This window comes from Rhincodon typus, chromosome 11 (assembly GCF_021869965.1).
Source record: "Rhincodon typus isolate 14 chromosome 11, sRhiTyp1.1, whole genome shotgun sequence".
Lineage (NCBI taxonomy): Eukaryota > Metazoa > Chordata > Chondrichthyes > Orectolobiformes > Rhincodontidae > Rhincodon > Rhincodon typus.
Genome location: NC_063342.1, coordinates 41,275,765 through 41,301,079, shown reverse-complemented (window position 1 = coordinate 41,301,079; position 25,315 = coordinate 41,275,765). Strand labels below are relative to the sequence as shown.

Sequence of the window (25,315 nt, the reverse complement as noted above, 5' to 3'; positions counted from 1 at the left end):
CTGCTCCTATGCTGCTGCTTGGCCTGCTGTGTTCATCTAGCTCTACAACTTGTTACCTCAGATTCTCCAGCATCTGCAATCCCTACTATCTCTGATACATTTTGGAGTAGTTGTTATTTAGTTATGCATTGGGTATATTTAAGGTTTACTTCAGAAATGCAAATTTGAGCAGTTTTAACTAGATGGGATGATTTACATGAAGACAAAAATAAAGCAAGGAGTACACCATGCAGCCTGATAAATCTGCTTCAGAACTATCATGGCTAATCTTGAGCTTCAACTCCATTTTCTCTGCGTGCTCCCCATATCCTTTTAATTCCCTCATAGACAAAACATCTGTCTTCCAGGCTTGTATGTATTAATGGTTGAGCAACCATAACCCTCTGTGGTAGTGAATTCCAAAGATTCTCAACCTTTTGAATTGATTTCTCCTCATCCCAGGCCGAAATGACCAAGAGACTACTTCTGTTTTCGACTCTGAGGTCACCGTGAAGCTTATGCCTCACCCATCTCTTCAGGTGTGGTGATCCTTGAGTTAAACTCACCACCAGTTGTCTGTCTCTGGGAGACCAGCCCTGTGGTCCTTTGGGACTATGGAAACTTTACCTCAATTTGGAAACCAAAATTTCTCTCAGTATTTCAGATATGGTCTTAGCAAAATCCTGTACAATTGTTGCAAGATTTGTTTTTTACTGTACTCCAATTGCCTTGCAATAAATCTACATTCCGTTTACCTTCCTATTGTTTGCTGTGCCTGTGTGCTAATGTTTCTTGGGCGAACACACCCATATGACCTGAATATCACCATATGCAATTTTCTCTCTCTTGTTTATGAAAGAAAATCTGCCTTTGAAACTAAGAATTTGTCTTTTTCAGAGCTTTTCGTGGAAAACATGTATCACTTGTTGTACGGTTTCCAAATCAAGGACGCCAAGTGGAAGATTTGGACATTTGGTCTCATACAAATGACACCATTGGGTCTGTTAGACGCTGTATCCTCAGTCGAATAAAAGCAAACAGTGCACATACGAAAGTAGAACTATTTATTGGTGGTGAACTTGTAGACCCTGCCGATGATCGGAAATTAATCGGGCAGTTAAATCTGAAAGATAAAACCGTAAGTACGGTGAATATAACATTTATACAATGAAGAAAATCAATTAAGGTGGACAGAAAACTCTCTTGGTATCACTGCTTCTCCCCACCCGCCAATCATGAGCAGTCCTTTTCATAGTTAGATCAACCTTTCACATTTACTTGATCTGTGCAATATTTATTTTATGTTGCTGTCCTGAGAGTTAATTTCTGAAATTGTGATAATGTAACAGGACTGGCTCCTTGGTTTAAACAGGAAAGCACATCTGGTGAAGTATTCTCCTGAGCTCTACAAGAAGCTGGGATGACATGATGCCTGGTTAGCAAATTGGAGCATAGTTTTTTTTTGTCATTTTATGAAACTGTTGAGTTTGGTTCAGTTTGAAGTTATGTCATGAAGTCTTTCCAATAAATCAGCTCAAGGATTGTACCATTCTAGGTATTAAATACTCTGACTGATCTTAGTTCTCCTACCAGTTGATGACATCAGATTGGAACATTAGTTATCTTAAGGAAATTTAGTAACATGCAATTTGGAAATAATGTCTTTGCCCTGAAAGTTTTTTGGTTCAGTTGAAAATTCTAGCAGTCAGTTCTGTGTTCATTGATCCCAGCAGCAGAATTATCGGTGAAGTAGCTGCAAAATGTTTAAACTGGTAACTGTTTGCCTCGGGAGGACTGAACTTTACAGAACATTGATCCAGGTTGGATGAACTAGGTAGTAATGGAAAATTTGCAGATTCCAAATTTTGCTGATTTTAAAGTGGATATTTTTAATCTTTGTATCAAGACAGAATGCTTCTTGCTTCACTGTTTTCAGTAAAATGAAGGTTTGCAGAGACAATCCATTCCCTGCTTTGTTGGTGTGAGTGAGAGTGAGAGGTGTGCACTGGAAGCCAGACATTTTCATGAAAAGATAGGAATATGGGACTGAGTAATTATCAGATGCTTAGATCATAATTGATTTAAGGTTTTGGTTGCAGTATATGGATGATGAGGGAGAGGAGCATCTTGGTGCCATTTGCTTTTTCTAAAAGAATAATTGGGTACATTCAAAACCAGCTGTTGAGAGAGCTTCATCACCTACAGTAATCGCTTCAGGTATGATCATAATTCCCTTCAGGACTCGGATCAATGAGTCAAAAGCCTACTTTTCCCAGTACATTGTCAGTTCTCAATTGTTTTAAATTGTAAGTTTCTTCTTGGACCATCTTTTGGTACAGAGCTGTCTGCAGCAATTCCTCCAAATTGGCCATAACTAAAATCTCGGTTCTTTTTGAGTGTTTGCTTTACCTGCTCTGTTGTATCCATACTCACTGTCCAAGCACAAGTAAGTATCTTTAAGCTTCTTTACTTGGCAGGGAAGATTTATGCCTACATTTCTATTCCTGTAAAGATGTTTATTACGACTAAACATACTACTTCACAAAATGGACTATAGTATTACAGTCATCTGGTCCCTGGTTACAGAGAATTGCTACAAACTGTTGGCATTCAAGTCAGTTTTCTCTATTCCAAGAACTCTGCCAAACTTTAATCAGGATAGTCCGAATTTATCTAGACAACCTGGAAAGGACGCAAGTAACAAAACTCCTTGTTTAGTTGCTTTTGCCAGTTAATCATTTCACACGGGTCTCCTATTCCATGTAGAAGTGCCAATGCACTTAACATCGTTTGTCTTAATGCAGTTGCTGAAAGATTAGGGTACGCAATAGGGCTGACTTGTCCACTGGTATCCATTCAGCTAATTTTTTTGCACAATGTTTTCTTTGCCTTCAGTATACTGTTGATGAGTTTGTGTTTGCATTTGACTGTAATATTGCAATAGGCAAAATTACTGCTTGGTAATTAACTGGGGAAATCTGTAAGGAGCAACATCTTAAGTTTAGGAGCCCATGTCAGTGCTTCAAATACTTTGTGCTGGTGTGACCCTATTTTAATAACTTTAGTGTCTCGGACTGTGTGACCGTGGCAAGGGGTGGGTGAGAAATTAGAACCAAACAATCAATTTGATCATGCCCACCAATAGAAAAAGCACAAGGTTTTAAAGGAACCTCACAGCTCCAGGATAACCATTGCTTCGAGCGAACTTGCAACTGCAAAATCTTATCTGGGATCTTGATCCACCACTTGGGCATGTTGGTCTATGTACGTGTTGCATGTTCTTTCTTTCTGGTAATGATCTGAGCATATGAATTGATAAATATTGAGCAAAGTGACATTGGTGTGAGTTACCTTCCCACAATCAAGATATGAATTTAAGTGAACAGAATTGAACCACTTCAAAAATGAATGGTTTCAAGTTGACGTATTTTGAGAATGGGACAACTGTATGGGGAACAAAATACTGAATTGGTATAGCTGGATTTACGAAAGGCATTTGAAAAATCCCTATACAGAGCTTGGGATTGCGGCAGAATTCACTGAAACAGATGAGAAATTCCTAAAAGTTTAAAATAAAACAGTGGGTTCATGTTGGGAGAATTATGCTGTGTCATTCAATCTTGCATTGACAGCTCTGTTTGTTTAAAATGGCCTACTAGGTACTTCAAAGTGCTTGGTATGGTGTACAGTGAAGTCATGGGAAGCAGATCAGAAGTTAGACATACATTTGAAATGAGATTGGACAGAAGGAATTAGCTATAATTTTGGCCATGTCTCAATGGAGGTAGTACAGGTTTAAAAATTCTGTTTCATTTCTTCTAATAAGAGATTTGTGTTTCAGCTTATTACAGCCAAGCTAACGCAGATAAGTTCAAATATGCCTTCAAGCCCTGATAGCTCTTCTGATTCTTCAACGGGCTCCCCTGGAAATCATGGTAACCACTACAGTGATGGCCCAAATCCTGAGGTAGAAAGCTGTTTACCTGGAGTGGTAAGAATATTATGTTCTCTTAATTTGAATGTAATGTTTCTGGAAATTATATATTGCAAGGAACATATTATATGAAATTTTAAAATATCAGGAGGATGCTCTTTAATTGGCTGCTATGCAAGTTGCCACTAATTTGTGTCATAAAGCAAATGCTTCAAAAATCAGCTAAATGATGCAAAATCAAATGTACCCTTGAATTTTCCACTTAAAGTAGTAGACTTCTTCCATTGTGATGTTCATGTCAGTAAATTCTCTGAGCACCTCTGTTCTCAAGATGTCAGAGTCCCTCATTGTTCTGTAACATTGGACATTAACTTCTTATTTTTCCTGACATAGAATTAATATGTATGACTTGGGGCAACGTAAGAGTGAAGGCTGAAGATTCTTCAGACGTTGGAATCAGTTTTCAGGGGTCGGGCTAGTTAAAAAGAGGCCGTTTGCGGTGCAAAAGGACTGGTTGCCTAGTTCATGAAAAGAAGTTTCCTGGTGTGTTTCGGAGGAGTTTAAGCTAAATCATCAGGAGATGTTACCCGGCGGAAGATGATGCGTGTCTAAAGAGTAGTCAGTAGCAGTTGAAAAGAAAGTAATACTTTATTATTGGAAGGTTGTTCTGGGATTTTGACTGAAAGACTATGAAGGAGCAGCGATTATAGTTCGTCAGAATTGAGTGTGACTTGGGAATTTGCAGATGGGTGTGGTGCTGCTGTTGCTTGTACGCACCTGCTTCCAATGTCCTCTACATAGTAGCGGTCTTGGTTTAGCAGGTGCTGATAGAAGAGCCTTGTTGAGTTGCTGCCAGTGCATCTTTCAGGTTGTACATTGCTGTCACTGCTCTTCAGTACTGAAAAAGACAATGTTGAATGTGATGGTTGGGGAGCCAGTCAAGTGAGCTGCTTTGTCCTGGATGATATTGACCCTATTGTGTGTTCTTGGCACCACACCCCTCTGGATAAATGGAGAGTCTTTCATCATAATTCTGAAGTCTGCCTTGTCAAGGCTGGACAGGCTTTGGGGAGTCAGGAAATAAATTTCTCCGAAATTACCAGCTGCTGACATACTGCTGTTGTCACAGTTTATATTCCCTCAGGATTTTGTCTGTGGGAGACTGTGATGGTAATGCCATTGAATGTCAGGAGGTGGATAGATATTCTTGTGTGGTATGAGTTTCCAAGCAAGTGCTATGTGATATTAATTGCTAATTATTTGCCCAAGTCAATGTTTTTGCGATCTTGTTGCATGTGGAAACTGACTACTTCAGTATCTAAGAAGTTGTGAATGTGTTGAGTATTGTGCGGTTACTAATGTACATTCCAACTTGTGTTATTGATGGAAGATTGCTCAATAATTGAGATTATAAATTTAGGGGTTGGAGAGGGAGAGCCTCTGGAATGTGTACAGGAAAACTTCCCAGTATGTTCTTGGTCCTAAACAAAAACATTGCTGGAGAAACTCAGCAGGTCTGGTAGCTTCTGTGGGGAGAATGCAGAGTTACCACTTTGTGTTCCGTGATCCTCCTTCAGAGCTGGTAGTGGCTGCAAAGGGTGGAGGGGCAGGAGTGAGAGGATAGGTGAAAAGGAGAGAGAATGCCAGTGAGGGAGACAAAGGGATGGATAATGGTTGCCCAGGAGAAAGAAAAGCTGAAAATGGGGACCATAAGTAGGTAAAGATGGGTTAGTTGTGCTGAAATCAACCTCTGTCATGAGAAGATGTGGGTGGGTGAAGAACAAAGAGAAGGTGTACAGCTCCTAAAATTATTGAACTCGAATGGGAGTCCTGAAGACTGCAGGGTCCCCTTGCGAAAAATGAAATGCTGTTTCTGTCTTGTGCTAATTCTCGCTGGAGCAGTACAGCAGGCTTGAGACAGAAGTGTTGACTAGGGACCATGATGTGCTGAATTGGCAGGCAACTAGCAGCTCGAGAGTCATTTTTGCGATAGAATGTGAGTGTTCTGTAAAGTGGTCGCCTCCCCAGTGCAGAAGCGACCACATACTGATCAGCCAGTACAGTAGACTAAATTGAGTGAAGTGCAGGTAAATATCTGCTTCACTTGGAAGGTGTATCTGGAACCTTGGATAGTGAGGAGAGATGGCAGGTGTTGCACCTTTTGCAATTGCGTGAGGAAGTCTGGGAGGGAGGAGGAGTGGACCAGTATGTCCTGGAAGGAACAGTCCCAATGAAATGCTCAGAGGTAGTAAGAACTGCCGATGCTGGAGTCTGAGATAAAAGTGTGGAGCTGGAGGAACGCAGCAGGCCAGGCAGCGTCAGAGGAGCAGGAAAGCTGACGTTTCGGGTCAGGACCCGAAGTGTCAGCTTTCTTGCTCCTCAGATGCTGCCTGGCCTGCTGTGTTCCTCTAGCTCCACACTGTGTTACTTAAATGCTGACAAGGGAGGAGAATATGTCTGGTGATGGAAATGGCAGCTTATAATCCTTTGGATGCCAATGATGGTGGGAGGAAAGCCAAGACTGGGGGACCCTATTGGTGATGGGGGAGGGAAGGGGGCGAGGATAGAGGTGCGGGAAATGATTCTCATCCAGGATGGCAGGTAATCCTCTATTGAGGAGCATAGTGGACTTTTGAAGCCCCCCTGCTGAAGGTGGCATCACAACAGATGCAATGGGTCTCCTAGCTGCCATTAGTTCTGAACAAGGGTCACCGGACTCAAGATTTAATCAGTTTTCTCTTAACAAATGCTGCCAGACCTGCTGAGTTTTTCCATTAATTTCTTTTTTCATTTCAGATTTCCAGCATCTGCAGTTTTCTCTTGAATTTTATATTCTTGGTCCTGCTTAGGAGACATTGCTGGATTTGGTACTGGAAATGAGGTTGACAACGTGGATGAATCTGAATTAAAATGCTGGAGAATGTCTGACAGCATCTGTGGAGAGAGAAAGAGTTCATGTTGCGAGTCCAATATGAGTCATAGGGCTAGCTTTATGTTGTAAAACCGGTTCAGTTATCATCACCACATACGGTTGAGATTGGTAATGGAGAAGAACAGGAAATAATCAGAAGTAAACTTAGTTGGAATATGGCAAATTTCGTGGAGTTGCCAGAGGATGTAGCCAGGTTGGTGCAAATCTTTGTGTAGTCTTTAAGGTGGAGACTTGTCAGGTGCAGGCTTGGTACATTGTGGCAAAAAGCAAGGGTGGGACTATCATAATTGAAGTGCTGTTTGACTGACTAGGGAAGTTAAGAATATGATGAATACAAAAAAAATGCATAATGTATCCAGGTTAATTCTTCAAGCAAGAATCAGGCCAATTACAATAAATTGAAAGAAGAGCACAGGAAACTAAGGCTGGTAAGTAGAGAACATAAATAGAATGGCAGTTGAGGAGGAAAAAAAACACATTCGTAGAATCGTAGAATCCCTACAGTGTGGAAACAAGCCCTTTGGCCAAATAAGTCCACACCGACTCTCGGAGCATCCCACCCAGACCCATCCCCCCTATAACCCACCTAATCGACACATCCCTCAACACTATGGGCAGTTTAGCATGGCCAATCCACCTATCCTGCCCATTTTTGGACTGTGGAAGGAAACCGGAGCACCCGGAAGAAACCCACGCAGACACAGGGAGAATGTGCAAACTCCACACACAGTTGCCTGAGGGTGGAATCGAATCCCGGGTCCCTGGTGCTGTGATGCAGCAGTGCTAACCACTGAGTCACCATATCACATTGTGCTAGCATGGAAATATTAAGCTGGAAGTAAATGTAGGGTCCCGTTAGGGATGCTGTTTAATTGATTAATTAAATTTATGAGGGCAAGGTTGGAACAGTTAATAAATACTGTGTATTAATCTTTCCTAGAAAGAGAGCGGAGTAGGCCTTTTGGTCCTTTGAACCTGCTCCTCCGTTCATTGAGGGTAAACCAACTGCTTTCTGTGGTAATGAATTCCGTAGGCTCACCACCCTTGGTGAAGAAATGTCTCCACATTTCAAACATTTTGAGAGTTCAGAAACAAGATTGGGCATGATTGACAATTTGCAGTTTCTGGACACTTGTATGCAGAATTCATAATGATGAAGCCTGAGTTTTGCCTGATAGTTTGTTATTGGCTTCAAGAAGGTCACTAGGTTTTCGTTCAATGGTCCTCTCGTTGAATCACACTTGGCAGCATTGAGCGTGGCACGGGTGCGGAGGATACTCTGGGGATTTCCATGCCCACTACCAAGAGTGGCTTGACAGCAGCACCACTGATCGAGGTGTTGGGTAGTAAAGGACATAGTTGCTAGACTAGCATGTGGTGAGGGAACCATCAAGTGGGAAAAACTGACGTTAGGGCAGCACGGTGGTTCAGTGGTTAGCACTGCTTCCTCACAGCACTAGGGGCCCGGGTTCGATTCCACCCTCTGGCGACTGTCTGTGTGGAGTTTGCGCATTCTCCCTGTGTCTCCGTGGGTTTCCTCCGGGTGCTCCGGTTTCCTCGCACAGTCCAAAGATGTGCAGGTTAGGTGGATTGGCCATGCTAAATAGCCCATCGTGTTCAACAATGTGTAGATTAGGTGGGTTAAAGGGGGATAGGTCTGGGTGGGATGCTCTGAGGGTTGGTGTGGACTTGTTGGGCTGAAGGGCCTGTTTCTACTCTGTAGGGATTCTAAGAACATACTTAGCATGGTGATAATGTCACATAAAGTGATGGAGGTTATTTTCAATGTGACGGTGAGACTTTGTCTCCAGAAGACTGTGCGGCCATCACTTAATGATACAGACATGGATAGATGTGTTTCAAATAGGCAGATTGGTGAGGATGAGGTTAAGTATGTTTTTGACTTTGTTTATGGCATTGAAATACCCCACCTAGAGTACGATTTGCACCCTTGATGCCACCTCCAAGTGTGGTTTAACATGGAGTACTGATTTATCAGTGGAAGGATGATAGTACGTGGTAATCAGCAGGAGATTTCCTTGCCATCATAAACCTGTTCCCATGAAAGTTCATGGGGGGCGCAAATCAAGGACAACTCCTTGTTGACTCAATCACTGTGCTGCTGCCACTGCTGGTGGGACGGGACAAAGCCAGGAGTGATAGTGATGGTGTTTGAGATACAATAAGGTATGATCCTATGAGTCTGACTGTCGTACTCTCACTTTTGACACTAACCGCCTGGTGTTAGTCAGGAGGACTTTGCAGGGTTACCAGGGCTGTTTTACTGTTGTCGTTTCTGATGCTTGGTTTGATGCCTGGTGTCTGTCTAATTTTCATTTTTGTTGAGACTTTTTGTTAGTAATTGATTACAACTGAGTGGCTTACTTGGCCTTTTCAGAGGACAGTTGAGATGACCATGTTGCTGTAGGTCAGAAATCGCATGTCGACCAGACCAGGTGAAGATGGCAGATTTCCTTCCCTGAAGGACATTTGTGAGCCAGATGATCTTATTTTATGCAAAAATGGGCAATGATTTCATGGTTGTTCATCATTAGATTCTTAATTCCAGATATTTATTGAATTCAGATTTGTTCAAAGAAACCTGGTGCCTAAGATGCAACAGCTTAAACAACTGAGCTGTTGAAGCTCAGTTAAAGTTACATGATATGTATTAAGAATTTAGCCTGGCTTGATTTCTGGAGTTGTTGCAGCCGACTATTTAAAACAAGTGCAATTGCATTTCACTATTAATCAGTTAGATATGCTGTTCTGTATAATTTTATACATCCGAGTTGAAAGAGTAGTTCATTTTAATTTCAGAATTTCTACCGTATATTCTAAATGGCTTAACTGCCTTACGTTTTCAGAGTTTCAGCTGTGATTTAATTGAGCTTTCAAAGAGTGCAAAAGTTTTTATTCCAATTCCAGCATTTCTGCATACAACTCTTAATTAATCATGTGCATTAACGAGTGGATATTACTTTTGCAGATCATGGTTTGCACTGTCGGTCCATGATTCCCTAAGTTTGTGTTTTCATAGTTTGCATTTCTAGCTTTTTTTAAGATCATATATCTTAATCATCTGCTTGGTAAACATTTCAAGTGCAATGTACAGTATGTCATACAGATTTTGTCAATATTTACAAATTGTTTAATGCTCAAACATTTCAAAATATGACAGGTTGTGCATATTTGTTCCAAAGTGATCTTTCCCATATTGTATTAATTTAATTGTACCCACCAGTGAAATTTTGTGGGCTTGAGAAAAATATTCCTTGCCCCCCGCCACAGATTCCTGACAGCATCAAATAGATTTTCAATCTCAAATTGCTCAAAATCTTAACTGAAGCTCTAAGTTACTGGTGCTTGTTGCTTTTATGGCAGAAGTTACACCACCCAGCTTTTGTGCTTAATACTTTGAATTAAATATAATTTTTTTGACTTTGATGCAACTGCAACATCACTGGCAGCAGGCTACTAATGTTAATTGTAGTTAAGGCGTTATCTAAAAGTATGTACTCTGTATAATTCTGGGCTGAGTTGATGTAACTTCTGAGTAAGAATCAGTAGACTGTGGGTGGGGAGGTAAGGTGACCTAATTGAGGCCTTAAAATTATGGATAACTTTAATCAGGTAGATTTGCAAAATTGTTTCATTGCAAAGAAACTCGCGAATAAACTATAAAGTAAGTATGTTGTATGTTAAACATGTTTGCCTTGTGAATGGTTAGGACGTGTTATTAGAAATGAGTTGCATATATTAAGAACCCAGTTAAGGATATGAGAGAACAGAAATATAAGGCAACAGTAGAGTTAGGTCAAGGAGGCTCGTCTAGTACAAGCACCATCACCGGTCAGTAGTGCCAGATGCCTGTTCCTGTGTTAGAAATGCTAAGCAATTTTACTTGGAGCCGTCAGAAAGGTACAAATGGCTATTTACTTCAGAGTTAGTGTAGTTGTCACGCCCACGTGAAAGCATGTGTATGTTGGCATCTCGTAATTTCTTCCATTACTCTGGACAGACTAAAATTTTCCATCAGATACTCCTTGAAGGTAGTGTAAGTTGTCTTGTTTATACCCAGCTGATAAAATTGCTCATTGAAAGTGAGTATATTGATTGTTTCATTAGTGTGACGTATAAACTGTCATGGACTACAAAGCATGTCGGGTGTTTTTTGTGGATAGGCAAGAATATATTGAAGAGAAATTCCAACTTGCAAATGATGCAAAGAAAGTGACTACTGCTAAGAGCTTTGCAAAAGAAGGTAAGAGGTCAGTTGTCTCTGAGATAAAGTGAGCACGATGGATCGAGGGAAACGGCTAAAATGGCTGTCTTTGTCCAGTGTTCCTCTTAGCAAAAAGTTCTATGCCCTCGTCCCTCCTTGTGTATAGGTGTGGACATGGTGAATTTTGAAATGTGGCACTTGGTAATTGTTGCAAGTGTCCTAATGGCAATTCACAATGATACTATGGCAGAAAGTGGACAGTTGTGCCCAATTATATTATGAAACTTAATGGGGACTACATGACTGAGAGATATTTGAAGCAATGTCAGCTTTTGATCAGTGGATAATTGAGCCAGTCATGCAAATAATTCTTGCTGGGTGTGTTGGATTTTTACATTCTGCGAGACTGGTTAGAAATATCCTGGACGTTCACAAAGATGCATGGTGTCAAAAGAGAGCAGTGTGAAAACTGGCTTAAAGCTAATCAGTTTAGTTTGTTTACTAACTGTGATGTAGACATCAGTTATCTTAAAGATTTCTGCCTTGTTGAGGTCTATTTTAATGGACAGAATGGTTTTACATTCCTGCATCCAAAATCAATTAGACTACAAGGGCCTAGCAACATTACCCAGCCTTGTGAAATCTTTCCCCTGCATGAGCCATCTTCCTACTTTGCAACATGGCACACTTTGAAAATGCATTCATTTGTGCAGTCACGTCAAGGTTGCTTTGTGGGCAGGTGACCTCTGATTAAAAGTGAATAATCCTTCTCCTGTTCAATCCTTTGTGTGCAAATAACAAAGCTATATGGGGCCAATTGATTGTAGAGTTAATTGCCATAGCCTCTTTGCCCCAAAGATGGGAACAGTAAAGACTAGCTAATTGAATGAAGTTAATTTCACATGGTGCCTTTCCCATTGTCAGAAGTTACCAAAGTATTTTATGTTAACAAATTACTTTTGAATTGCAGTGACTGTTGCTTTAAGTAAAAATGGTAGCTGATAAGTGCACAGACTCGATAGTAGTGAGGTTTGAAACCAGTTAACTTTATTTAAGAATTTGAGGGATAAATGTCAGCCATGACATGGGGAGAATGTTCTTGTTTCTCACATTTGTTCCAGCACACATTGAAGTGTGCTTGAATAAACACAGTGCTTCAGTGCAGCACCTCTAATAACATGAAATTGTCTTATTGAACTCCAGTTTGAGGTTGCACCATGTGCTTGATCAAGTCCTGGAATCTGTTTAAAGCTCTAAACAGATATCATTCAGATGGCTGCAATTGTTTAAAGAAGCTGACTCTTAAGTTATGGACTAGACATTTTGATCATTGATAAATGTAATACTTTGCCAAATTCAACCAAAAGTTTTAAAATGAATGAAGCAAGAGTGGAGAATTAACTAAAATATGCTGAGGTTGAAGTGAATTAATATTAAATTCACCCCCTTCAAGGAAATTAATTCACTTGTGCTTGGTTTTTGGTAAGATGTCATCTGTGTACAGACAGGTGTCTCTATACACCTAAACTTGTATTTTAATTTGGGTGATTTAGTTATTCTTAATCTGTTTCTTCCTTAGATCATGTCCTTACACCCGCGATACATTTCCTTTCTTTGGCAAGTTGCGGATCTGGGCAGTAGCCTAAACATGCCGCAGCTGAGAGATGGTGCTCGCATCCTTATGAAGCTCATGCCTCCTGGTAAGGTACTTAAGAAAGATACTAATGAGACCAATGTTTATTTCAAAGGGTAGATAATATGTGTGTTGTCAAATGATGATTTACATTTTTAAACCTTGAACATCAGTGCCATTAATTGCTGCCACAGAGTCATAAGTAAACTGAGGTTACCACTTTGTTCATAAAATAATTTATGGAAATCAGTCAACAGTAGGCTGAACTAGTGTAGAATAAGGATATCTGTCTCTCAAAGCTGTGTATTAAATTATTTTCAATCTATTGTCAATTTAACCAATGGATATTTGACTTTTTTGGGTGTTGTGTAGAATAAATTTGGGATCAGCTGTCTTATTGAATTTGATTAAGCTTAGTAATGTTTGGAGTGAAGTTTGGCAGAGGAGTGAGATTGGCTTTGCATGACTTGTGAAATGGGTGATTTTGGTCCATGTAAATGCATAATATGGGTCTGCAGTTTGCTTTCGCAGATTCAAAGCAGATTTGACATTCCGAGTGCAATGGCAGTGAACTATTACGACCACTTTGTTTTGCAATTTGACTACGTTAGACAACAGGATATCAGAATCAGACATAGAAAATGTAGATGGCTAGATGTTGAATATGTTTGGTGTACTTAATTAAGCAAACAATTTTTAATAAACCAATATAATACTTTGACACTGATTTATGTGCATAGGTTGCTGTTCAGTCCAGTATGTTCTGAAATTCCTATGGTTCTGTCAGTTCATTTCTTTTTGAGATGCATAGGGAATCACCTGGTTCAAATGAGCAAATAAAAATGAGAAATTCATTTTATTTGCTGGTCCCATTAGTCAATAGATTTTTGTTTTATAAGAGGGTTTTACTGACATTGACCAAAAAGTCTTGGGACAATTGAACATAATGTGTTTGCAATTTTAGTGCTCGTTTTACGAATAACGTAGCAATGACGATGCCAAAAAGTGGAAAATTATCTCTAGGGTCCTTATGCACAGGTAGTGTCCCTGCCTCTTAGCCCCACACACCTGCTCCAGAGATGCGTTATGACATCTCTGAACAGATTGATTGGAAAATATCTAGAAACTTCTCTGTTAACTTGCTTCGCCAACAATAGACACCGGCAATAAAGTGTAGCTACACTGGACTGCAACAACTCATCCAGTCTTTTATGATGGTACCTTACAAACGTGTGACATTTAGCACCTGGAAGGACAAGGTCGGAAGGTTCATTGGAGCACCATCTATCAGTTCTCATCTGTGCCACACGCCACCATGGATTAGAATATCATAGCTACTATTGCTGAGTTAGAAATCTGGAAGTCCCTTCCTAACAGCACTGTGGGTGTACTGAAACCTCAGGGCAGTTCAGTGCCACCTTCCCAAGGCTAGGAATGACAATGTCCACATCCCATGAATATCTGCTTTTATTTTTTAAAAGCAGTCAATTTGTTGGACATTGGAAGAATGGAAGCATTTTACTCGATTAAGTTTGTAGTCCAAAGTGAATATTTTGGTTCACGGGTTTCCAGTTGGAAAATTGTTGAAATTAAACTGAATTTGAGTTAAGTACGCCAAACACAAGCTACTTGGCTTCATTTTGACATTTGCTTTTAGTTACAAAATATATAAGCTGATGCATTTAAGTGCACGCACCTTACACACATCCTCACTTAAAGTTGAGTTCTGTTTCTGAAAAGTGCACCTTTAAGTGAAGTGACTGTGGTTCAATAGGAAATTGTGATTCAGTGTAAAACCTGTACAATGTAGGACCTGCATTAGGGAAAAGGCCTTAAAGTGTTCAAGCTTGAAGTTGAGACACTTAACTGAATTCCATTTTGGTACTTGAAATTTTCAATAAATTAACAATGTTACAATAAGGTCTTGGTTAATTTAGCGAAAATTTGTAGCTTGGATTGTTCATTAGCTCACCGAGCCAGTTGTTCACTGGTGTGCAGACGTTTCATTACCCTTCTAGGCAACATCATCAGTGCGACCTCTAAGTGAAGCGTTGGTGTTCTGCTTCCTTCCGGATTTGTAGATGTTGCCTAGAAGGATAATGAAACATCTGCACACCCCAGAACAACCGGCTCAGTGATCTACCGAGCAAATGTTAAAATAAGTAAATAAAAACCAAAATAGAAATTGCTGAGAAAGCTCAGCAGCTCTGGCAATATCTGAGGAGAGAAATCGGTTAACGTTTCGGGTCCAGAGACCCTTCCGGAACTGTAAGTGCTCGTAGAACCTGTGTGGAAGCGGGGCATTTGGTTCCTCAAGTGTGCACTGACTCTCCGAAGAGCATCCCCCTCAGACCCCATTCCATCTGGGTTTATCAGCATATGAACCAGCATTTTCTTAGCTACCATCAGTTCTGACGGAGGGCCTCCAGACCCGAAACGTTAACTCTGATTTCTCTTCACAGGTGCTGTCAGACCTGCTGAGCTTTTCCAGCAACTCTTTTTTTTCTCTACTAATGTTTTGGAAAGCAAAATGGCAGTGTTTCGTTATTTGGTGAATTCCTTTCTGCATGAAGTCTGTGCTTACTTCAGGAGAAAGGACTTGCCCTTCAAGGCCCTTCGACTTAACCTTGGTAATGTACCGAGGCATGCACTTTATTGCAGATAGCCATCCAGAAGTTGAACTTTTGTTTTCACCCGAAGTAATACCTCAGTCATCCAGCTATTTGACCACTTAGCCATTCCAACTTCAAATCTTCACACACCCATAGAAGGTTTACCCACACGGTCAACTTCATGCAACCAAGCCTTTCAACCACTGTGATTACTGACAAGGATTCATCACCCTTGTGTTGATCAGGATAATTGAAGACTCATTGGGTGAGGTTAGAGAATCAACTATCAGTACTTGTTGGGATAATGTTTAGCTTGTGAATGGTTTTGCAAGATTCCTCAGTATGAGCGCTCAAGTGGCAGATTGTTGTGTGAGTGAAAATAAATTGGCTTTGAAGACCCAGCTACAGATGGGATGAGTTCCTTAAGTCTGTTCAAGCAGAACTCTCCAGGAATTATAGAATCGTAGTCATAGAGTCATATGGCATGGAAACAGACGCTTTGGCCCAACTCCTCTATGCTAACCAAATTTCCCAAACTGAATTAGTCCCATTTGCCTGCGTTTGGCCCATATCCCTCTAAACCTTTCCTATTCGTGTATCTTTGCAAATGTCTTTTACATGTTGTAACCGTACCTGCATCTACATACGAACCACCCTCTGTGAAAAAATTGCCCCCCAGGTCCCTTTTTAAATCTTTCCTCTTAGCTTAAACCTATGCCCTCTAGTTTGAGCTCCCATACCCTGGGGGAAAAGATCTTGACTATTCGCCCTATCTATGTCCCCCTTGATTTTATAAACCTCTATAAGGTCACCCCTCAGCCTCTGACTCTCCAGGGGGAATGAAATCCCAGCCTCCCTTTTTAACTCACCCACCTTTCCTGGCAACATCTTTGTAAATCTTTTCTGCATCCTCTCCAGTTTGATAACATCCTTCCTAGTGCAAGTTTAATCCCAACTTCATTTTCTCGAAGACCAATTGTCTCCTGAAAACTCTTTCTCTTCCCACTTCCCTATTCTCATCTCTAACAAATGCAAAGATCACCGAAACTGAAAGCATCCGTTCAGCTGCCTCTGCTGTTTCTTTCCTTTCCCAGAATCCACCAAGTCAAGCTTCACCCATCAACTCCCACTGCGAAGTCCTGTATCATTTTTCAGTCCTCCCTACTGTCTGATCCCATTTAGTTTTAAACTCATTTGTGGGATTTGGGCGTTAGCTTGCCAGCATTTATTGCCTGTCCCTAGTTGTCCTTGAGAACATGATGGTGAGCTTGAACCGCTGCAGTTCATGTATCATTGACCTACTCTGTGCCACTTCGTTAGGGGGTAGTAAAACACTGGAATAACAAATCACAGTTGGTAGTCAGGATCCCCCAAAACAAGACATAGAAAGGTAATTGATGTGGTGTCGCCTTGTATTGCTTTGTTTCCTTCTGTGATAGCATGAAATCTGGTTTTGCCTTTCTTTTTGAACTACGTTTTTAGTATGGATGGCACTTAAAATGCAATATTAATACTGCTCATTTAAGATCTGTCCTGTTAGCTTCATGGAGTTGATAAAATGTACATGAATGTAGAGTGGTGGGGGCAGAGCCATATAAAGCTCAATTTACATTTATAGCAGACTGCATGATATAACCTGTACAACTGGGGGGAAAAAAGAGACTTCACTCAAGCCTTGAGTAAAAGGCATGTCTTTTGTGCAGTGATTGAAGTTACTGCTGTTTACCAAGAATTTGACAATAAATCAAACGAGTGGGTAAAGCTGTCAAAAAAAATTATTATTTGTGTCTAATGAAGATGAGCACCTTCCTCATTTGTTCCTTCCACCTCCACTAATCAATTTATACTAAGGGTTAGTACTGCAAAATCTATTCACTTATTGCATGAGTTTGCCACTTGAATTCCTTTATGTTCAGTAAAAATGATGATTTCAGTGAATTTTATCTTGCTGTTGGTGTTATAGATGCCAAGCCCTAGTTGGCTGAAACCTATCCGATTGACTCCTGTTATACATTCTGTTAATGGTTTGATTTAGCCATTTGCAACAATGAATTATTCCCTTGTGAGCGACTGAACTTACTTTTTTCTTTGTTCTTCCTTGAACGAGCTTGCAAATTCGACCAGGAAAAGCTGCTGATCCATCCAGCTTGCTGCTCATAACTTTTATATTAAATGCCAACGTGAACTTCCTTGAGAAAAAGTAAACATGAATCAAATATCTTAAACATAAGCTGGCTATGAAATTTTATTTTAATACCTAAAATATGTTGATGTGACTTATTTAGCCCCCCATCTACTTATGAGAAAAAAAATTAAGTCAGTTCCTCGTCAATTTGTCTGCGTAATGGCGATTTCTTTCCTTAGCTCCTCAATATATGAACAGCTTGGCCAGATTACAACATCCTAGTTTTTTTATCTCTATTCAGTTGGGACAATGTTTCTCTTTTTTGTTTTAAATGAACTTTGTTCCTGCCTTTTGTCTCTTTGTTGTGATCGTCAAATTTGCTATCTGTATTGCATGTGTACCAAAAATTTTTTGTTCAAAACCACACTGAATTAATTGTCTCCGTGTGATTCTCTAGCCACTTGGAATCTTGAAATTCCAAGCTACTTACCATGTTTTGTGCAAGTGTTCTTTTTGGGAGAATTAACACTATTGATAACTTGTAGGTTTAAAATATTTTTGTGTAGCAAGGTGGTTACTAGTAGACCTGCCTAAATTCACAGTACACGTAAAGTTCCTTGGCATCTGTGGTCCAATGGCTATGTTCTTTGGATTAACGATTATTTTGTGTTGGAGCATCTGCTTCTCAGCTCTCTGAAGCAAGATTTATGCCATTTTGGAATTTTTCCCAATGTTGTCCTAAAGATTGCTTTGATCAGTCTTGTGTCTCTCAACGTGGAAACTGCAACAAGAATTTGACTAGCCACTGACCCTAGTTGTAACCAGTCATTTAAGTCTGCATTCTGAAAGTACAGATTAGTTTGTGTCTGCCTACTATTTCTGCATACCATTAGCTATCTAATTCTATATATCACAGCTAACCTGATATGTTCAGTTCATAGGAGTATAAGTAGAAACTCAAACCTCTTGAGAAATATTACCAGGATTGGCGCTCCAATATCAGTGCCGTTTTGCAGGTCAATACCCCCAGTATCAAGACCCTAATTGTATCAAATTACCTGTGTTGGCTGGGCCACATTTTCCACGTGCTTGACTTAAGACTTTCAAAACAGGCTGTACTCTGAGCTTCAGCATGACAGGCAATTACCAGGAAGGCAACAATCATTTTGAGTAAAAACCAAAAGAACTGCGTATGTGTAAATCAGGAACAAAAACAGAAGTTGATGGAAAAGCTCAGCAGGTCTGGCAGCATCTGTGAAGAGAAAATCAGAGTCAACACTTCGGGTCTGGTGACCTTCCTTAGTTCTCAGGAAGGATTACCAGACCTGAAACATTCACTCCGATTTTCTCTTCACAAATGCTGCCAGACCTGAGCTTTTCCAGAATCATTTTGGGAATGCCTTTGAAGCCTCATTGAAAAATGCAAGATCCCCACTGAATCATGGGACTCTCTACCCTAAGATCAATCAAATTGAAGAAGCAGCATATGTGCGGGTGTCAGCTGTTTTGAGCATCTCATTCAGGCCCAAATGGAGGCTAAGAGAATACAGTGCAAGCAGTGTGTATTCCACCTACTTGCTTCAGCAAGCTTCACCTGTAGTAGGACTTACAGATCCAGCATTGGATTATTTAATCACCTAAGGACCACAGCTCCTAGTGGAAGAAAGTCATCCTTAATCCTAAGGAACTGCCCAACAAGAAGAAATTTTGTTAGTTATTTGAAGTGACCAGGAAGGTTGAGGAGGGCTGGACAGTAGACGTAGTTTGTATGGATTTCAGTAAGGCCTTTGGTAAGGTTCCACGTGGTAGGCTGCTGTGGAAGATGAGATCGCATGGAATCCTGGGAGAGCTGGCAAATTTGATACATAGTCAGCTTGATGGTAAGAAGCAGAGAGTAATAGTGCAAGGATGTTTTCAGACTGGAGTCCTCTGACGAGTGATGTGCCTCAGGGGTCACTGCTGGGCCCATTGCTGTTTGTTATCTGTATCACTGATTTAAATGAGAACATACAAGGCATGTTTAGTAAGTTTGCAGATGACACTAAAATAGGTGGTATTGTGGACGGTGAGGAAGGTTGTTAGAAATTGCAGCAGGATCTTGATCAGCTGGGGAAGTGGGCTGAGAAATGGCAAATGGAATTTAAGATAGCTAAGTGTGAGGTGTTGCATTTTGGAAAGTCAAATCAAGGTAGGAGTTTCATGGTGAATAGTAGGGCCTTAAGGAGTGTAGTGGAACAGAGGGACCTTTGGAGTTCAGGTGCACGGTTCTCTGAAAGTGGACTCACAAATAGACAGGGCAGTGAAGGTGGTTTGTGGCACAGCGGTCTTCATAAGTCACTGTATTGAGAATAGAAATTGGGAAGTTATGTGCAGTTGTACATGATGTTGATGAGGCTGCACTTGGAGTATGGTGTTCAGTTTGGCTATAGGAAAGATGCTATTAAACTGGAAAGAATGCAGAAGAAATTTACAAGGATGTTGCCAGGGTTCAACGGACTGAGTTATAGGGAGAGGTTGGACAAGTTAGGACTTTTTTCTTTAGAGCGTAGGAGACTGAGGGGTATCTTAGAAGTGTATAAGATCATGAGAGGCATGGGTAGGGTGAATTCAATTAATCTTTTATCTATGGTTGGGGAATCGAGGACTAGAGGGCATCAGTTTAAGGTAAGAGGGGAAAGAATAAATGGGAACCTGAAGGGCAACACTTTTATGCATGTGGAATGAGTGTGGTACGCATATGGAATGAGCTGCGAGTGGAAACGGTTGAGGCAGGTACATTAACAACATGGATAAGAAAGATGTAGAGGATATGGATCCAAGTGCAGGGAAATGAGGTTAGCATGGATGGACATTTTTGGTCAGCATGGGCTGAACAGCCTGTCTCCATGCTGTAGGACTCTTGAAGTTTGTTATCTTTGCGTGAATGTTTACACGGATGTCCTATAATAAGTTCTCCCAGTCTTAGGTGGGAAAAGTGTTTTCTCTTGATGCCTTATGATCATGGTTTGTGTTTCCTGAGATCGTAATAGTCTACACAAACTTTGTTTTTCACCATGTGAATTCTGATGCTACAATGGAAGAAATATCAATTGCTTGCTGAGGTTTTCACAAAAGTTGTATTAATAAAAGGCAACTATCAGTACTGGATTCTCTATTGGTCAAGAACGAATGCAAACTCCAGCCCCATAGACACATAATTCACATTTGCAGACTGCTTCACTGGAAGTAAATTGTACCTTCTTAAAGTGACAAAATCATTTTTATTGGAGGTCGTTTACCATGCCGAGATGCATCAGGAAAAATATGGATCAACATGATTGTACATAGAAGCCAGGTGAAAGGGAATAATGAATTAGATCATGTTCTTATGTAGTCTTTTTTTTATTCTTGCACACTGTTCATAGTCTTGGAAGTAAAATATATATATGTTCTTGTCAGAAAATGGGTGTTAGTGATTTTAGTCCTAAGACCAATTATGTTTTTTTGAAATGTACAGTAAATTGAAGATTGAGACACACTTGATTGCATTAAAAATACATCTAGGATTTTTTAAATTTAATTACTTTGATTTCACAATTGAAACAATTTACTTTGCTTTATCCCCCTTAACTGAGTTGATGAATTTTTAGTTGTAATTTTGGGGATAGAGGGGGAGTAAAAATTAATTCAGAGACAGTCAATCTTTTGTAAGGTTCTGCGAATATTATTTTAATAATGCAGGTTGGATGTTAACAATGTATTTTGAAAGATCCATGTTAGTTGCCTGTATTTCAAAATAAAAACTCAACATGACGTTTGAACGTCACTTAGTTCTGATGTAACTCTGTATTTGAAATCCTTTGCCCTGTAACTATTTGTAATGTAGGAAGATAGTCATGCCATTGCTTTTCAAAGGATATATGTTAGCTGGGAGCAATGTCTACAATGCATCGTGAACCAATTATATAATTGAAAAATGCCAACCAGGCAAAAATAAAAGTGTAATAATCATTTGATAGAATAGCTCTTGAGTATTGCTGAAAAACGTACAAGTTTTGTCAAAGCTTTTTGTGCCAATTTGCAAGAATACCAGTTTAAACAGGGGAAAAAATATCATGTTTATACTGCACGAGAAGAGAATGCTGATAGGTTGCCAAGTGGGTTATGATTAGTAGAGGCATTTTTATGGAGACTGTGCCATTTAATGATGGTTGATAGTTAACTGCCAGGCTTTGTTTAAATTTTTAACTAGGCAGGGTGATTCTGGTTGGTCAAGGCATTGTCCTGAGAAATGTTGGTTTTCCCCTTAAGTTGGTATGCTTGCAAGTTGTCCTGAAGTGTTGTTCTCCTTTTGTCTACCCCAGTAAAATCCCTTCTTAATTTTTCGCAGCCCTTAAATCTTCTCTTCTGTAAAAGCTATTCAACTTGTTCGTTTCCACATAAGTGAATTCATCTTATGCCATGCCATTTCTCTGTCTTGTCCTATCCCTTAAGGATTTGACTTGTATCTAAGGGACCATCAATGTTGGTCTTTCAATGGTGTCTCTAAAATTAAACTGATTTATCTGCTATCCTGTGGTATAAATTCTCCTGATTATTTTAAGTTTTGGTGTTCTTGTGTTTGTCCTGATGAGTGCAAGATGGAAACCTCTGTTCTTTCTAGTTATATTCAAATAATCGAGGGTTTAAAATACTAAATCTGGCCACTTTTCCTGACGATCGTCATATTATGCATAATTTTACGTTCTTCTGTTTCAGATAACACTACAGTTGAAAAACTTCGTGCTATTTGCTTGGATCATGCAAAACTTGGGGAGAGCAGTCTCAGTCCAAATCTTGACTCTCTTTTTTTTGGACAGTCTGCTTCTCAAGTGTTATACCTAACTGAGGTGTGTAATCTGTTTATTTCTAGTTATGATACACCATTATGCAAAAGGCTGCAATCATGTTTTTGGAGGGGATGGCAGGGAAAAACTGAGACTTTGTGATTTGAATGTCTTTGCTGTGGCCTGCTTGAGGCAGAAAATGGAGTAGCAATTACTCTCTGAAGTAACTCAATATTTGACTCTAGAAGGGCATCTAATGAAAGAGTAAGATGCTGTTTTTTTTTGGACTTGAACATCATTGGAACACTGAAGTAGGCTGAGGACAGGGAGTTCATGGGAGGCGAGGTTGGAGAATTAATAAGACAGGTGACCAGTAGCATAAGGTCATGTTTGTTGAACTGAATGCATGTTCTGCATAAAAGTCACATAATGTGCATTTGGGCTGCTCAATGTAGAGAGAACTGCATTGTAAGCAGTGACTATTGCAAACTAAATTGAAAACAATAAACATGACTTCCTGTTATGGAACGACTGTAATTGCGAGTTAGATGATGAGGCAAGACTCAATAAATGGGCAGATTTTGTATCCTTTGGTGTCCCATAGAAAGATACAATAGGAAAGTGCTTTGAGTCCTTGAGGAATGGTTCTATGAAGTGCTGGGAGGAATGGTGAAGATTTTTTTTTGTTGGTTTCACACTGGAGATTATGCCCAGAGGCTGTTGAAGTGGGAGATGATGGATGCAGGGAATCCTCTAATGGTTAAAGGGAGGGAAGGGGAGTGCAAAGAGCAGAATCTTAGTAAAAGTGGTGGGCATGTTTGAAGGCCTTGTTTAAATCAATAAACGTCGGGAAATCCGCTTAAGGAGAAACAAAATGCTGATGTGAAAGATTGCATTGTCAAAATGGATGAGGCATCAAAAAAACTAAGAATGGACTTCATAGGAAGCAAACTGTGGGAATGTGTCCATGAGGTAGCTGTGGGTGTTGATAGACTTGATTGATAACCTGACCCCAGAAATGGTGACACTGCAGTTGCAGCTGAAGGAAGCAAGTAAAACTAAAAGCAAAGTTGATATTTCCCAGTTTAGGGCAAGAGCAGGAAGTGGCCCTAATGTAGATAGTGAGAATGGATTATATTTTGTAATCCTGTAGATTCTGGAAATGTTTCTACTGAGTGGAAGATGACAAACATAATCCCATTATTTAGGAAGAGAGGAAAAGGGAGAATGGACACCTTTGAAGTCTGCAGTGAGGAGAATCGTAGAATCCCTACAGCGTGGAAGCAGGCCATTCGGGCCATCAAATTCACACCAAACCTCCAAACAGCATTCCACCCAGACCCACCACACTACCCTATCCCTGTACCCGACATTTTCCATTGCTAATCCACGTAGCCAGCATGTTCCTGGATATGAGGGGCAATTTACCCCAGCCGATCCACCTAACCTGCACATCTTTAGACTTTGGGAGGAACCCGCAGCAGACACTGGGAGAATGTGCAAACTCAACACAGATGGTTGCTCAAGGATGGAATCAAACTGGGGTGTCTGGTACTGTGAGGCAGCAGTGCTAACCACTGAGCCACTATGCTGTCCCTTATTTATGGATCTTGAAAATGAGTTACAAGCAGGCTTTGGTTTGATCTTGGGGACTGAAATTATTATACTGAATGTTTAGAGTTCATTTTTTGTAACAGTGTATCTTGATGACATGGCATGAAGATGGTCATAAAAGTTGGCCTACAAATAAGAATATTGAACTTGCCTGCAGTGAAAATTGGCTTTGAATTGTGTATAAAAATACCTCTGTTCCCCTACAGGTGGTGTATGCTTTGTTAATGCCTGCCAGTGCACCTTTGGGAGAAGACGCAAGTGATTTCCAATACAACTTCTTAAAAAGTGGAGGTGTATTCCTTGTTCTTGGCATACTAACCAGGAATAACTTCCTGCTAAATGCAGACATGGAGACTCGAAGGGCTGCGTATCTTAATGCATTAAAAATAGCCAAATTATTGCTCACTGCAGTTGGATATGGTCATGTTAGAGCTGTGGCAGAAGCATTTCAGCCAGTTGTGGAAGGTTCCAGTACTGTTTCACCGGTATGTATCCTTTTAATAATGCCAAACTCTTGTTAAACTACGGTCTGGTATTGTGTAAAAGCCAGATTTTCTTAATGTTAAGGGTGTGGAAGATGTTATCAGTGAGAGTTGCCTCATTGCTGATTTTGTCAATAAAAATAAATTAAACCTGCAGCCAGTGAGTTTGAAGTTGTAATCTATTTGAGAATGGGGAAGTTAGATGACCATTGGGACAGTTTGACCTCTTCTGAATTATTTTAAAGATATGGATTGTGCTTTATTATCTTATCTAGTTTTAAATATACAGTTCTTTTCATTAGAATCCTAAAATGGTTACAGCACAGAAAAAGGCCATTTGGTTTGTCATGTTTGTCAGAACTTCTCCTGTCTTTCCTGCAATTTTTTTTCTCCTCATGTAATTAGCCAATTACCTTTTTGGAGTCATGACTGAAAGTCTGAATCTAAGAATTGTGTATTCCAGATCCTAACTGCTTATTACATAGTAATGTTTTACCTTGGCTTGTTACCTTTGTGACAATGGGCACTACTTTATCCAGATCCTTCATGGTTCCTTCATCAAAACTGCTCTTAACTGCCTGTAAGGAAAATATCAGCTTCACCAATCTGGGCTTGTAATAGAAGTCTCTTATCCCTGCATCCCTTCTCTTAAATCTTTTCGTGCCCACTCCAATATCTTGACATTGTTCCTAAAGCGTGAACTGAACATGCTACTTTTATTTGAGGCCCACCAAATGTTTCATCAAGATTCACCATAATTGCATGCTTAGATAAACTCTGTATTTCTAAGTAGCTGGATCTCATATGCTTTATTGACCACCCAACCAGTTTCAACAATTTGTGCACGCATATCTCCAGGTTCCTGTGCACCACCTTTAGAATCGTACCTGACACTTTTAATTGCCTGTCCTTATTCTTCCTATACAACGGTATCACTTTATGCTTTTTGTGTTAAATTTCATTTGCACTGTGTT

The 25,315-nt window shown here is 40.1% G+C and overlaps 1 protein-coding gene across 2 annotated transcripts in view; it reads left to right on the top strand.

The window, feature by feature from the left end:
- usp9 (ubiquitin specific peptidase 9) overlaps positions 1 to 25,315 on the top strand; it is a 161,930-nt gene that overhangs the window by 55,325 nt on the left and 81,290 nt on the right. For both annotated transcript variants that reach the window (XM_048603190.1, XM_048603191.1), the window contains 5 exons: positions 877 to 1,117; positions 3,821 to 3,970; positions 12,650 to 12,770; positions 22,178 to 22,308; positions 24,066 to 24,344. In XM_048603190.1, coding sequence (XP_048459147.1) covers positions 877 to 1,117; positions 3,821 to 3,970; positions 12,650 to 12,770; positions 22,178 to 22,308; positions 24,066 to 24,344 — 922 coding nt within the window. The remainder of the gene's footprint in view (positions 1 to 876; positions 1,118 to 3,820; positions 3,971 to 12,649; positions 12,771 to 22,177; positions 22,309 to 24,065; positions 24,345 to 25,315) is intronic.